This window comes from Lissotriton helveticus, chromosome 5_1 (genome assembly GCF_964261635.1).
Source record: "Lissotriton helveticus chromosome 5_1, aLisHel1.1, whole genome shotgun sequence".
NCBI lineage: Eukaryota > Metazoa > Chordata > Amphibia > Caudata > Salamandridae > Lissotriton > Lissotriton helveticus.
The window spans coordinates 277,581,338-277,595,414 of record NC_136065.1 but is presented as its reverse complement, the minus strand read 5'-3'; the positions used below and the strand labels follow the sequence as shown (position 1 = coordinate 277,595,414).

Sequence of the window (14,077 nt, the reverse complement as noted above, 5' to 3'; positions counted from 1 at the left end):
CTATGGAAATTAACATGGGAAAAACGCGTTTTGGGACCCCCCTTTTTTCTCGGCCCCCCCTTGACGAACCCCCCCAAAATTTTCAGGGGCTGCTCAGAAACAAAATGTGCCATTTTCCTGAAAATTTCAGCCAATTCCGTCCACAAACGCCAAAGTTATTAGACATAGAATTTTCAAAAATCCCATAGAGAAAAAATCCTAACTATATATACCTACTGGCGACCGCCAGTAGGTAATATATATATATATATATATATATATATATATATATATATATATATATATATATATATATATATATATATTCATATTCTCTTAACCTTCATTTTAAAGCTGGACAGACTTTCCCTCGAAGGTACCCAGAAGAATTTAACTCGTCTGTCTACATTCTGTGTTCAGAAAGTGAGGTTACTCCCTGGTGAATGAAAGGAGGTGCAGTTGGGTGTATCCTAGTCAGCCAGAGCCTGTGTCTACCTGCTTCTCCAAACTGTAGAGCATGTCGCCAGGTGTGCTTTAAATTAGAAATCATCAGGTGAAAATATTGCAACGGGGGATTCCTTGTTGAGCAACCAGAGCACTACTAGATTTTACTGCAGTGACACGGGATTCTGGCCTTAGGGAAATCTACAAACGTTTTAAAAATACAATGCGTTGTTAATGTTTGTTTCGCCAGAAAGTCAATTTTAACAGGGCAAATGTATGGGTTGTCATATGTTTAAAAAATAGGCGTATATGTGGCAACATTTATTCACTGAACTTTCGTTTTCCCTTACTATGAGCTTTCGATTTCAATTTTGTAGAACTGATTTCCCAAGAGTCAATAGTATACACAAGTATTGCTAAAGTAGGGAATTTCCATTTAGTGACAAAGGCAAACTGTGTGTATATCAATACCTAATGTCCATGGTGCTGGAACCGTTTTGAGATTAGGTGTGATGGCCAGTGACTTCACCTCTCTGAATATATAGGGTTGAGGGAAAAAAAGGTATTCCTAAAATAGAAAGTGTACTAGTGCAAGAGGTGGATGGGAGGGGGGAGTAGTGCAAAGTCCACCAGTGCATTTTGGAGCAGGTGTTAAACAAAAATATATATGGCTAAAATGTGAGGTGTTTGTTATCCTGTAAGTGGCTTGAATTACGCGAAAATACCACCCTTTTTTCCAGCACAAATGTCCGGTAAAACAGAATTTGTAGGTGGAACTATCTCATTCTTCTGAGTTTTGCTGCTCAGAACAAGGGAAACCTGTGTTCTTACCACTTTAATCCTCATCTGAGATGTAGATCCTGGAAGGGGTTGATAATACCACACCTGGGAGTTTCTGCGCCACAGGCGTACTTACTGGCTGCGATATTACCGCTTCAAATACCAGGGGTCTCATAATTAGCCCCACTTTGTTTCAATGCTAGTTATCTTTTTAAAAAAAGTTAAGATTGTAAAAACAGCTTATGTTCTTGTGTGCTATAGACATAGTTCAGCCTTCTCCTTTCGCACTATCCTGTACCACTCCTTGCAAGAGTGTCATCAGGGTCAAGGTACAAAACGCTTTCACGTTTGAGTCAGAGAAAGAAAAAGTAAACCCTGTGTTAAAGAATTATCAGTAAGTAGTCAGAAGGAGCCATGCCTTGGAGAAATCATTCAGTGCTTCAGGACAAACCTGCAATGGCTTCTTAATTGGTAATTTTCAAAGTGAACTTCAAGCTAATCTGTGGGCACTGCAGTACCTTCCACTCGCCTAGTTCCATTGCCACTGCTTAATATTGATCCTTTGTGGAGTGCACAAGACCCCAAATTGTCTGTTGATATTTAATAATAGGTGCCTTTGCTCCCTCTGTTCACCGGGGGAAACAACCGTTACAACGCATGCTTTTACCCCGCATGCCATTACAATGAAAATGGCTTGCCGTAGGGGGTATAAGGTGTTGGATTTAACTCCAACAACACCTTCCCTACTGTTTCACAGACTGGAGTTGGAATATTAAATTATACTATTCCAAACTCCAGCGCACCCCCAACAGAAATTCGGGGTAAACAATTGCGTTGTAACTGCATGAAGGGTAAAAGCCTGCATTGTAACGTCATACAACCGTTCACCAGTGGTCATTTTTTTTACCAAACGGGGAAGGGTGAAAGGTCGAGTTCTGGGCTGAGATTGAAACCTGCACAGTTGTGCAGTGGGTGCTGAATTTCTGTAGCTGGTCTCCTGTAGACATGATTTTCTGTTTTTGGAACATTATATAAATGTCCAGCACCCCCACATCTTTGGGCCAAGGATATATTGAACAAAAGTTAAAGTGCCTGTCATTAAAGCTCTATGTTAACTACGCAAGGTACACTAAACTGTAGCGCACGTTTTTAGTTTGTTTAAAAACATTATATATGATTATAAAATCAAATGTAGATTTTCATTCTTTTTAAAATCCACGTTTGTAGTAGTATTGGGCGATTTAAGTATGCTTCTGATAAAATAAAAAGTTTACCGATATCACTGAGCTATTGAGACAAAATTAAGGAACCATGATTATTGGATTTTGGATTTTACACTTCAGCAAAAGTATGTCGTTTCTCAAATAATCTGGATTAAAAGTAGGTCAAATTTATAAAAAAAATAATTTAGTCTGAAGTCTCCAAGTACAATTTAAAAACAAAACTTATGCTGAGGCAATGGCCTTAAACATTCTCAGTCAACATTTTATAGGGAAAATGATAACTCTGCATATAGTCCTTATGATTCAGCAAGCTGGACGTGCAGAGCTGATGTAGTGGGAATCTAACTCTGTAAAGCTGTTGACGCCGAACTACAGCCTTACTTGTAATGAGATAGCTGCCTAGAGCGAATCACTTTAAGAAACCCTGGACTGGCGATGTGCCTTTACTGAGCAGGGTGAAAACAAGAGAAGCATACAAGCAAGATATAAAGTATTACCTTGTGGCCAGACTTGCAAAGACTTCCCACAATGCAAGCATTTTTGTGTTGCGTATTGTTAACATGTGGCCTTTTTCATTGGCCATTGTAAGAAGTTGGATTATTAGTTGTGCAGTATGTTAGGCCTGCACAAATAGATCCACAATTGTCTGCTTAGTAGGAACCAAGCACCCCTCATTGGAGCTCTTGACTCTCCTAGGGTAGTGAAGCAGAAAAGCCCAAGGTCCACATATGTGAGGTGGCGTGGGCTAGTCCCCTCCGTCTGCTGGCAAGAAATAAGAACACTCTATAAATGATTGTCCGCTTAATGCTTTCACTTGGAAAAGGGAAAAGTACATTTATTACACACACTCTACTAAATACTATGCATTACTTTAAAAATATATACATCAGGCAGATGGAACTTCCTTTGGTGACCTTCTGAAATCACATTTGACCTCCAAATCCCTCCTGCCCCCCAACCTACACCATATTGAACATCAGAATTTCACGGAGTGGGGGTATCCTTTAAAGTAGGCCTATTGGCGTTGTCAAGGGACCACAGCATTTAAGTATAGGGCAAACTATTGTTTTGCCGAAGGTTACCATGTTAATATATAGGGCAAGCCTACAGCCTTTTTAAAGGGCCCCCATGTTAAACAAAAACAATACCCACCTTTTTAAAAGCAGCATCTTAGATGAATAGACTGAGATGTCACATTCCATTTATCTATATGACAATACGTCTGAGAGGCCACAGGCTTGTGTTGATAGCGTGTGTGCTGACGTTATCGTTCACTTGTAGGCCACCCAGCTGCCTTCTGCATGCTTTCCATGGACGCTATTAAAAGGCAGCAAGAGGAAGCAGCCACTACATGTGGCTGGCCTTGTCATGCCATTGACTTCCCCTGGTCTCTGGGTTCATGGAGGCAGAAGGCCAAGGCTCTCTTGCCTGTTAACGTTCGCTTTCTGTCCTCGCCTTTCCTGCACTGCAGCAGAAATGGGAGGCTACTGAGGGGATAAAGGTGAGCAAGAGGTCCAATTGGTGTCCTTATGGGGGTTCAGAAACGTATGTGATGTCACTTCCGTTATCCCTACTTACTTGGTAGTGGTTGTGTTACGCAGTATCAAAGTTGTTAATATTGACCTGCACTTTAATCGATTCCGGAATACCGACTATCAATATATAGCCAAAGGAAGCATATATGGGATGAAGCATAGATTTTCTATGCAAAACTTCATATCTATGTACCTAGACGATATGTTGATAGTTGATGTCTCTCATTCAATTTAAGTGCAGGTCGAAATAAAATCTACTATAATGTGGCAGAGCACCTTTGGAGAGCTAAACAAAACTAGGCTTTTGTGAGTGGCAAAGGTATTTAATGGATATTGTTTTCAAAGTGTTTATCTTAATTATATCTCCTCGACCATTTTGTATATAATATCTTTAACTATATTTGATGCTTTTGACTCTGCCTGTTGGACAAATTTGATGTTTTTGATTTTTACAGATTTTCTATAATTAAGAGTGGAGATCTGTTTTTTTATCCATGTCATTCAGTCTTCCCTCTTGCATTTAGTTAAGCAATATTATCCTAAGGGGAGGGCATTCTCAAGAAGTTATTGTCAGGGGCGGTGTCAGAAAGCACGAGGTGAAGCTACCCTTTCTCTTTTCCTGTTACAGAATCATGAACTCTGCTTCCCTTTTCAGCTGCCCTGACCTATTCTTGTTTTGTGTCTCTTGTAGGCGATTGTCCTCGCTCACTGGCTCCTGACTGTCTGGTGAGTAACACAGACCAATCCCAGTTTAAGTAAGAAGTATATGGTATTGCAGTAATGATGCAGCTTGCCTTTGACGTTCATTGCTTGCAAGCAAGCATGCCACTTGTGAAGAACTGGTACCAAGAACTCCAGATCAGTTGATCCTTCTATAGACCTAGTTTTCATCTTGCAGATGTAATTATTACGAATCTAGTGAAGGAATGGGCAATCTATCTACACAAGAATAATCCACACTAGGCCTTGTCCTCCTCCACAGCAGATACACGTAGTCTATGATATGTAAACATAGCGTATAATATAAGCTTATTGGAAACCAAGGTATTCCTTCCTATTGTTTGCTTTTAAAATCATACTAAAAGTTTGCTCTTGGATCTAACTTATAAGTGTTACTTTGTTTAGATTTTTGCTTGTGTCTGAGTATTTTGTTTGTGGTGTGTATATACTGACAAGCTGCCTCCCTGATGCATACTGCTAATTTTTAGGTTTTGGCCGACACATGTTGACACTAACGGAATGTTGTGGCCAATACAAGTTGTCAAACCCATTTTGGCAGCCATGTCGCAAGCATAGATTACTGGGTCACTATTGTGGTGGTTGAGGTCTATTACTACTTCCGTACCCTGGCATGACCTACCATGGCACTGCAAACTGAACACCAAGGCAACCCTTGAAGCGCTCGACCCTCAGGGGATGCAAAATGCGCAGTCGAAGGCTTTTCACACAGCTCGTGTCAGGTGTAAAAACTTGGAGCTAAACAGGTTCTGTAACCAACACTACAGGGAAAATGGGCAAACACATGGGGCTTGGACTAATCTCACAGGGGCAGGCTCTCTGTGATTTGGTGTAAGCCGAGGGATCTGTCAGTGGCCCATAGGCCGGTCCTTCAATGCGCAAGTCACTGGTAACCTCAACCATATCTTTTCCAAAAGACCCCAGTGTCAGCACATGTTCAGTGGTGCATGACTTACCTGAGTGTTGCAGCAGCAAGGTCTCCAGCATGAGGCCCTCCTTCCTGAGTGCTTGTGCCATGACCCTGCTTCCTCCAAGGTTGTGTGGGAGCTTCGTGCAGACAGTGATGCCAGCTGATGTGGCTGCAGGCTCCACCAGGGGTACATGCCCAAAGCATATGCCCCTCTCCCAAACAATTGAAGAGCCCACACTCATGTGCCGGAGAGTCTTTGAAAATTCTGCTTTTACCGACACAGGATGTCTGTCGTTTATATACTTCTGAAGCTAAGTATGCGGCAATGCTCCCATTCTTGGTTAGTGCAGAGCTCTGTTAATGGTTCAGACAGCAGTCGTATGGGAGACTAATACCAGCCCTCAGGTCAGCTCCTGCTCTGCTCACCTGATTCCTCCTTGGGTGCTGCGCACGGATGGTGATTTAACATTAATCAGGGAGAGCCCTGTTCAGCTGCAACAACACGCCCATGCAATTCCTTTTATCCCTTCCACTCGGGCACAATGGCTGGGCTCCTCGGGGCAGCCTCCACCTTCAGATTTTTTTTCTCTCCTATCTCTTCTCACAGAAGGCCCAGGAGACGGGAGGGCGAGAAGGCACGGACAACGGGAGGGCGGGGGAGAGAAGGCACAGACAACGGGAGGGAGGGAGGGGAACAAGGCACGACAACTGGAGGGAGGGGGTAGTAAAGAAGGCACCAAAGCATGTCGTGCCTGCAGTAGGAGAACCTCATTAAATAAAATAGTGCTCACAGCCTAAATAACACGTAGCTTGTAACTACCGAAGTAATGGGGCCAGTCGCCATTGGAGGTGACAAATGAAGAAGAGGCGGCACTAAGGAAGGACTAACCAGCCTGTCGATGAATCAAAAGCCAGCATTTAGGACGGACAATGACACAAGCCAATGGTAAATATGGGTGAATAGTGGGCAGGGCTTCTATTCCATACTCCTCTACAATAAGTCTCGCAGAGCAGCGCATGTGCGCTGGCTCTAGGAGGGGGCCGCTGTCTTCATCTCCCCACACCTTCCATCAAGTGTAACATTGGTGTGCAGGAATAGGACAAGAAGCAGACCTTTGTTTTATTAAAAAATAATACTGCATAACTAAAACAGCCTTACCTCTGTCCTCCCACACTGTCTGATGCAAAACTCAAAGATGGGAAATGGCAGCAATACACTTTGCCAGTCTGATGAGGTTGTCCTCCGCCTTGATCTGGTGTCATGTTGTACCAAGGACGATCACAAATGGATCCCGCTGGCCTCACAGTCGCACACTTGCGTACAAAATGCTAGCATTCACCATTTTACCACCCTGTGCACACACGCCTCACTTGGTAATATCAGCGCTGATTCGGAGACACACATGGTAGCCAAAACTTACCTGAGGCTTGTAGGCATCTCGCTCTTCAAGGACTGGAAAAAGGCATGCGCTGTACTACAGATCACAAAAACAGTGTGCTGTCACCACCACACTATGATTATGTCCTGAGACATGGATGGTAGTCCAGTGACCGAGGAAGGCCCAGTTGGTGTGCTCCTCCAGGCCACACAGCCATGCTCTGGGTCTTGGTGCCTTCACATGACCTACCATGCATGCGTAATTCTCATGTGCACTGGGTGCAACAAAATCTGAAATAAAAGTGAAAACTAAAGTTGAGCTACTCGGCACTAGGGTGCACAACTGTAAAAATATGCAGGGGACATTCCTGACTCAAAACTTGTACATTTGAAGCTTGTTTTTTGTTGTTGATGCATTTATACAAAGGGAGGCTGTATATTGCATTTTGCGTGTGCACAGTGAATGCTTGTGTAGTCTAGTGGATACGTACACTTGCTGGCAAGCTTCATTTCATATATATGCATTCTGTCTTGACTGCTGTCATGCAGATCTTCCAAACCCACCTGGGCTCCCAAAGTTCCTGAGACATAGGGCATGATTACAACCTTGACGGATATCCCATCCACAGAAATATAAATTCCATTATATCCAGTGGGTATAATGTTTCGGCAGATGGGATATCTGTCCCCGTTGAGACGGAGTAACCCACCTGCAAGATGCGTGCAGTGTTCAGCCTTTGGACTTTTTCATGTGTTCGTTTAATGAGATGAAATAATGGGAACCAGGACTACAACTTCCAGAATGCAGTATGTTTTTTGAGTAAATCCTTCAAGTGTAGCACTAGGTTCTGGTCACAAATAAATTGGCAATGGCCATCATGTGGTAAGGGCAGTCAGCAAGGTAAATTGAAAGATAAGATGATGAAGGCACAATTGTGGCTAAAGCCCAGGTATTCGTGAAAGGTAAATGTTACTTAAGATCTTCCATCGAGGACTATTCCTTTCGGAGTTTTTTTAAGCTCCGGTTAGGAATTTAAACCCAGTGGCACATCCAGTACCTGAGCTCTATAGTACGAAGTACGTGATTTAGATCTTAGGCGTCTCCATCCTTGAGACCAACTAAAAAGTCAGCTGCAATTTCCTAAAGCTAAACATGTAAACTATACCTGCGTAGGAAAATGCAATTCGTATATACATTAAATGTACATTAGCAATTTTTTTTTTAACCCTGTCCCAGTATAACCTCACTCATGAACAGTCATTGGGATCATTTAAATTAATCAAAATTAGAATGCAGTTTCCCAGCAATCCATGTTAGATTCTCCAACCAGTCCTTTTCACACAATCTACATTTGCAGTCTGCCTTTCCTATACCTATCCATGAGCCAGGTATCCTCGCTTTTATGCTATAAATTTACGCCGGTCCTGCGTTTCCTCAAAGAGGAGGATATGGGGGCAAAACTTTCAAATCGATACATTTAACATAGTTGGTACCTGTGGTTTTACTCCTTAGTGTATATGCAGCCTCGGCCTTTGGCCTTTTGACTTGGAATTGCTTTTTAATTGATGATCAGTTTACATTTTACTCAAAAGGTTTGTTATTTAACAGAATTACAATGTCTACTTTATCTACCCAGTTGCTTAATTTTGTGTCCTGCATTGATCGACCACATGTCAGGATTATTATTGTGGCAGCGCTTGCACGTCGATCCCAAGAGTGGATCATCTGTGTCATGTAGAATGTCCTTTGTCTCACTGAAACATGGAATACGTGCTACAACATTTGTAGATAAGATGGCGAGCTCTGGTTTAATTTGCTAAAACAGAGTTGATTTCCTCAATTAAGGAGCATGTGTTCATATCTCTGCCTTATCTTTCACTAGAGTAATTGCACTACCTAAGAACTAGGCAGGAGCAGCATGAACTAAGGCTGGAACGAAAGTTTGTTTATAAGCTCGGCAGCATTGCAAAACGAACAGCCATTGTACGGCACTTAAAAGTTTAAAAAAAAATTTAAATGTATTAATTGGCTGCTGTTTCAATAGAATGTTTCCTCACAGTAACACAAGAGATCCCGGACCGGTTGCAGTTACTTGTGGAATCCAAGTAACATTACTTGGCTACCACTTCTAGAGTACTACCCTGCCTCTCCGCCTTTACGTTATCTTTCCGATGCATCCTGAGTTACCAAGTATCGTGCCCTTTGGTCGCTAAATTGATTTGTTTGGGAAAATCAATCTTCTGGTCATTCATGACACAACCATTAAGTGAAACTGATAGAGAGCTTGAGTGTGCTCAAAGAAGATCATTTGTCACCGTGGTACAACTCAGAGATGTGATCCTGCTCAAGGCTTAATCAAGTAAGAAATATGGACATTGAATTAGATGGGGATGAGTAGACATTATTGCTTCATTGCACTGAGACACAATCCTTTCACTGAAACATTTGGTGCTGTTTATAATACTACATTTCCAATCGGATGTGTATATATATGTTGTATCCGTCTTAGCAGGGCCAGAGGGAGACCCAATTCGTCCAACATTGCCTGCAGCTTTGATTTGCTGTGTTGAAGGTCGTGGCCAAATAAACAAAACCTTAGTATACCATGAGACTGTGTTTCAAACGAGATTTGTATGCAGCATATGCGAGATCCATGAGTTAATATATGCAGAAGCAATTGCTTCTTCTGTACACTTGTCATCTATCTTTTCCCCCTCATTTTTGTTGATTTCTCTTTTTGGGAGAATACTGCTCTTTGCCACTGTAGAGACTTCACTTTTACTGTGATTCAAATTGGTCAACTTTAGGTTGTGAGCGTCTACAGAAAAATGTTTTCTCTGAGGAGTGTCTCCTGTGGTGTACTTTTCCTGTGAACCTTGAGCCAGCACCCTAAGTTTGATTCTATGAGTATACATGAAACAATACTATTCCGTATCCCAACAAAGGTAACATGAACCGTGGTGCACACTCTGTGCAGTTGCTGTCTTTGTGATTGGTTGAGCCACATAGGGTATGCAAGCTTCATACTTCAGGGATGGCGTTTAGCCCATCCACCATATTTTTAATTGTCGTCTGTTTTTTTTTTTTAGTTTGGTGCTAGTGAAAACCAAGTTCTTCTGCGATGGTATTTCAGTGCTCCCATCTGACCGTGCTTATAAGTCGGGCATTCAAAGCTATTTTCTATCTTCCGTTTCCCATTGCAAAGTTGCTGTGTATACAATCAAACATCTGCTGTGAATAGTCACAAAAGTAAACAAAAGTAAACTAATAAAAAAGTTTAACAGGCTGGCACTGTAGAAGAATGTAAAATTGTTCTTTTGAAAGTAGCAAACCCGTATAATATACATTAAATTGCCCACATCATTAACATCAAATATAGGTCCACCGCTGAATATAAAACCTGCTATGGTTAATGCATACAGAATATAGTGCGCTTCTAGGATTGCCATTTCCAAATATATAAAAACAGCCTTTCTAGGGTTTGTTTTTATTTATCTAATCATGGTCTTATGGTATTTGTGAAATGTGTTTTTTCGGTTTGATGAATGTTCCTTGTGTGTAAATTGAGTGATTTGGCAATCCCAAAAGTGACATGCTGGTTCTTATGATATAGACGGGTAATGAATCAAAGTGCTGCCATATGTATGATTACACCAGAGAGGCAAAACATGAAAGGGCCTTGCACCATGCAGGATTGTATTAATAACCTATGGGGATCATTCCAATGAAGGAAAGGTTATAATGGTGATGGAGACAATAGTCTTCTAACATCCACTGGAAGACACTTTCCAAGAGCTGAATCGGCATTGATGCTCCACTGCATGTGATTTCCTCCACAGAATTGGTTATTGAGTAGACATGAACAGGCCTGCCAAGTACCACGCATCAGGCGTGATACTAACGCATTTCAGTGTGGTGGTCTGTATCACTACACTGAAATGTATTGTCACGCATTTGCCTCAAGCTGTCTGCAGCGGGGCTGCTATTTGGCACCCCCAGTCTCCACTGACTGCCAAAGCTCTTAGCTTGGGGGCTGGCTCAGTTCCCAGCTGGCTACAATGTAATGTTTCACCCGATACCGCGCATTCACTGAGGTAACGTCATGAGTCTGTCCCATGAGTAAATTTGCTCAAACACCATAGGCCATGGGCGGGCGTGGCTGTGCGGCATAGTTTCAGTTCTTTTGCAGCCAGAAGGCTTTGGGCCTGCCGCTGCAGGTCTCAAAATGCAGCCCAGCCGGCGTAATGATTCAGCCGTGGTGGTGGTGGATGAGCATGACTGCTGCCTCAGCTGCCGCCTGCAGTCCAGTCGGTCGGAGACTGAGGAGTGTCTGATCCAGACTGCGGCCACGGCGCTGCCCTGGACTGTGCCAGGGCAATCGTTGCACCTGCACCATCAATGGGGTCAGCGCTGACACAGAGTAAGCAAAGTGTTTCTTTTCGTCTTCTGGACCTGCAGGCATTTTGGCAACTTGCACCCTGCACGCCCCCTTTAAACTATAAATCCCCGTGCACACCAACCCGCCTTCCTTCTCTCTTCAAATCCTCCTGCACTTGAAATTGCAGTGCAAAGTTGTTTGGACGTGCATCAGTCAGTGCAGCATTGTTGGCGGAAGAGTAAACCTTTCTAACTCTGGGTGGGAGTAAAGTATGCTTCCGCCCCCACACAACAGAAGCAGCACGTACAGCAGCAGTGCAAAACTGTGTGTGGGAAACGCATGTCCCTCACTACCACCCACACGCTGCCAAGTCGATTTCATACTCACTAGTCAAAATGATTGGCGCCACCCTCTCTTGTTCTAATATCAGCATCACGATCCCACAGCTATCACAGCAAAAACACGCACTTAAATCGGGAATGGATGCAATTTAATAAAGAAGTGAAATAGTCCAAAAGAAACAATCACACACTGTTTCCAAGCATGCTTATTGTTGACGTTTTCTTGAGTCCACAGAGCATGGGCTTCGGCTGCTGGATGTACTGTTTTGTGCAGGCCACGTCTGCCCTTTCTCCTCTGTGTACCCACGCTGATTCATTGTTGGTTCTGCATTAATTCACTGCTTGTCCCACTTATGCTTTCAATTCTGATCTTTACCGTGAGCTGTATTGTATCCTGCTGCGTATTAAAATGCGGTCTATAGTGGCATAGCTGCTAAGGTTTCAGATTGCTATGTGCGACAGTTTCGTATTGTAATTATGAAAATGTCACACATGGCGATCTGAAACCTTGGCAGCTATGCATGAAGTCCGATTCCCCTCAGTACCACTGAAGCAACCATCAGTCCACTCCTTTATTTTCTAGCCCCATATTTGTTTTTAAGAAGAAAAAGGCAGCCCTTCCAAGGGCCTGCAGGAATGGGGGATTACTCCTGGAACTCGCAGCAGAGTAAACCCTACCAGTGTTGTCTTGTGCTCCCATTTCCAGCCTGTACATGGCTCATGGCCCTTACATGGTCTCAAGCATGAACACTGCATTCTCAGTATTCTTGTATTGTGTGAAGGCATTTTGTGGTCTATTTTTTTTTTTTTTTTAAACACTAGTCTCAGCTGTTTTGCCAATTTCCTGAATGATTGATACAATGGCCCAACATGGTCTCACGCTTAGGCCTGCCTTTTCAGTATGTTTGTCCAATGTTTCTTCAAACATGCTCTTTTTATGGCCTCGCTTGACAGCACTGCTGTCGCCAGACAATTATGTGATCATCACTAGAGAGGGGCTTCGACTCCATCCACATGTTGGAGTGCATGTTTTGATTGGGCAGAAGTTGTGTGCTTTCACAATAAGTGCTTGCCACCTAGCAGCTGTGTTCATTTTGTTTATTTATCAAACTACCTAAGCTTGCACTTTCTGGGGCAGACACATGACATTGAAATGTTAATAATGTGTCTTAGATAACTAGATAATTTATGGTTTTTTTTTTCTCTGGCAGCTCCACAGATTGTAGGAGGGCAGTCATTAACCTACATGAATTTATTGTTTGGTCTGGTTTGACAGTGCAACTGTTACCTGAACTTTAAACCTACACCAATATTATTCTACAATTCTTTGCTTCCACACACATACAAATGTATTTCCATGCTATTTACCTGCAGTGCTTTACATTACCATACAACAATCCCTTGAAGCCAGACCTGTTGGCATTGCCAATGGTTGTTGAAATTGTCATTTGCACTTTTTTTTGTAACCACTCCGCTATGGCCTGTAATGTGGGGCATTTAGCAGCCCTTTCATGAAAGCACTCCTATTCCATACTGCACAGTCTAGTTCTGGTAAAAACAAGTATTGGTTTCACTAACTAGAGAGCTGTTGACATTGCCATTGCTTGTTGAAAATGTCATTTGCACTTTTTCTTTCTAACCACTCCCCTGAGGTCTGTAATGTGGGGCATTTATAGGCTTTCCTGTTTTCAGTTTCTATTTTTGGTAAATTCTGGTGGGGTTTTTTCAGTGTTTTCAATATCTTAAAAAACAGTTGTTATCAGTGGTTACACATTTTTGCGCCACTAAAAGCAACAGAAAGTGTTTTTCTGGTGTTTATGGAATGTTTTGCTTTTATTATTGCTTGCTTATTGCACTGAAAGAACATGGTATATAGACAGTGTACTTATAGTGTATAAGAGGTCCAAATAGAGTTTTGCAAATTAATCTTATTGTAGTAAACTATACAATACTTCTTGAGTGTGTCTTTGGGTCATGTGCGCTCGCCCTTTCCTTCCTATGTAAACTTCTGTGAAAAGGCCCTCTCAGCATTCATAGCCCCTTGGGCTGAGAACCATCAGCTAAGGGACACATTTGGAATGACTCTTTCTTTGATGTCACATAAAGCACAAAATGATAAATATTTGCGTTGTAGTTCCTGTGCATAAGAAAACAGTGCACCAGAATAGACTAAAAAGTCAATAGCATCCCTCATTAACTCTGAAGATTGTAAAGATGCTTTCAGCATACCATCTAACAAGTGGCAAGGATCTCCTACAGGTAATCATTTCAGCTCGGGTATCAATTTTGACAGGTCATCACACAACTTTTTTATATACGTAGCTGAATCACTGCAAATACAAACAGTATCACTCCAATCTTTGTTGAACT

General features: G+C 42.3%; 1 protein-coding gene across 2 annotated transcripts in view; it reads left to right on the top strand.

The window, feature by feature from the left end:
• AGTRAP (angiotensin II receptor associated protein) overlaps positions 1 to 14,077 on the top strand; it is a 108,626-nt gene that overhangs the window by 76,820 nt on the left and 17,729 nt on the right. For both annotated transcript variants that reach the window (XR_013594723.1, XM_078642212.1), the window contains exon 2: positions 4,653 to 4,687. Coding sequence is in view for 1 of the 2 variants with exons in the window: in XM_078642212.1 (XP_078498338.1) it covers positions 4,653 to 4,687 (35 nt within the window). In the remaining variant the exon portion in view is untranslated. The remainder of the gene's footprint in view (positions 1 to 4,652; positions 4,688 to 14,077) is intronic.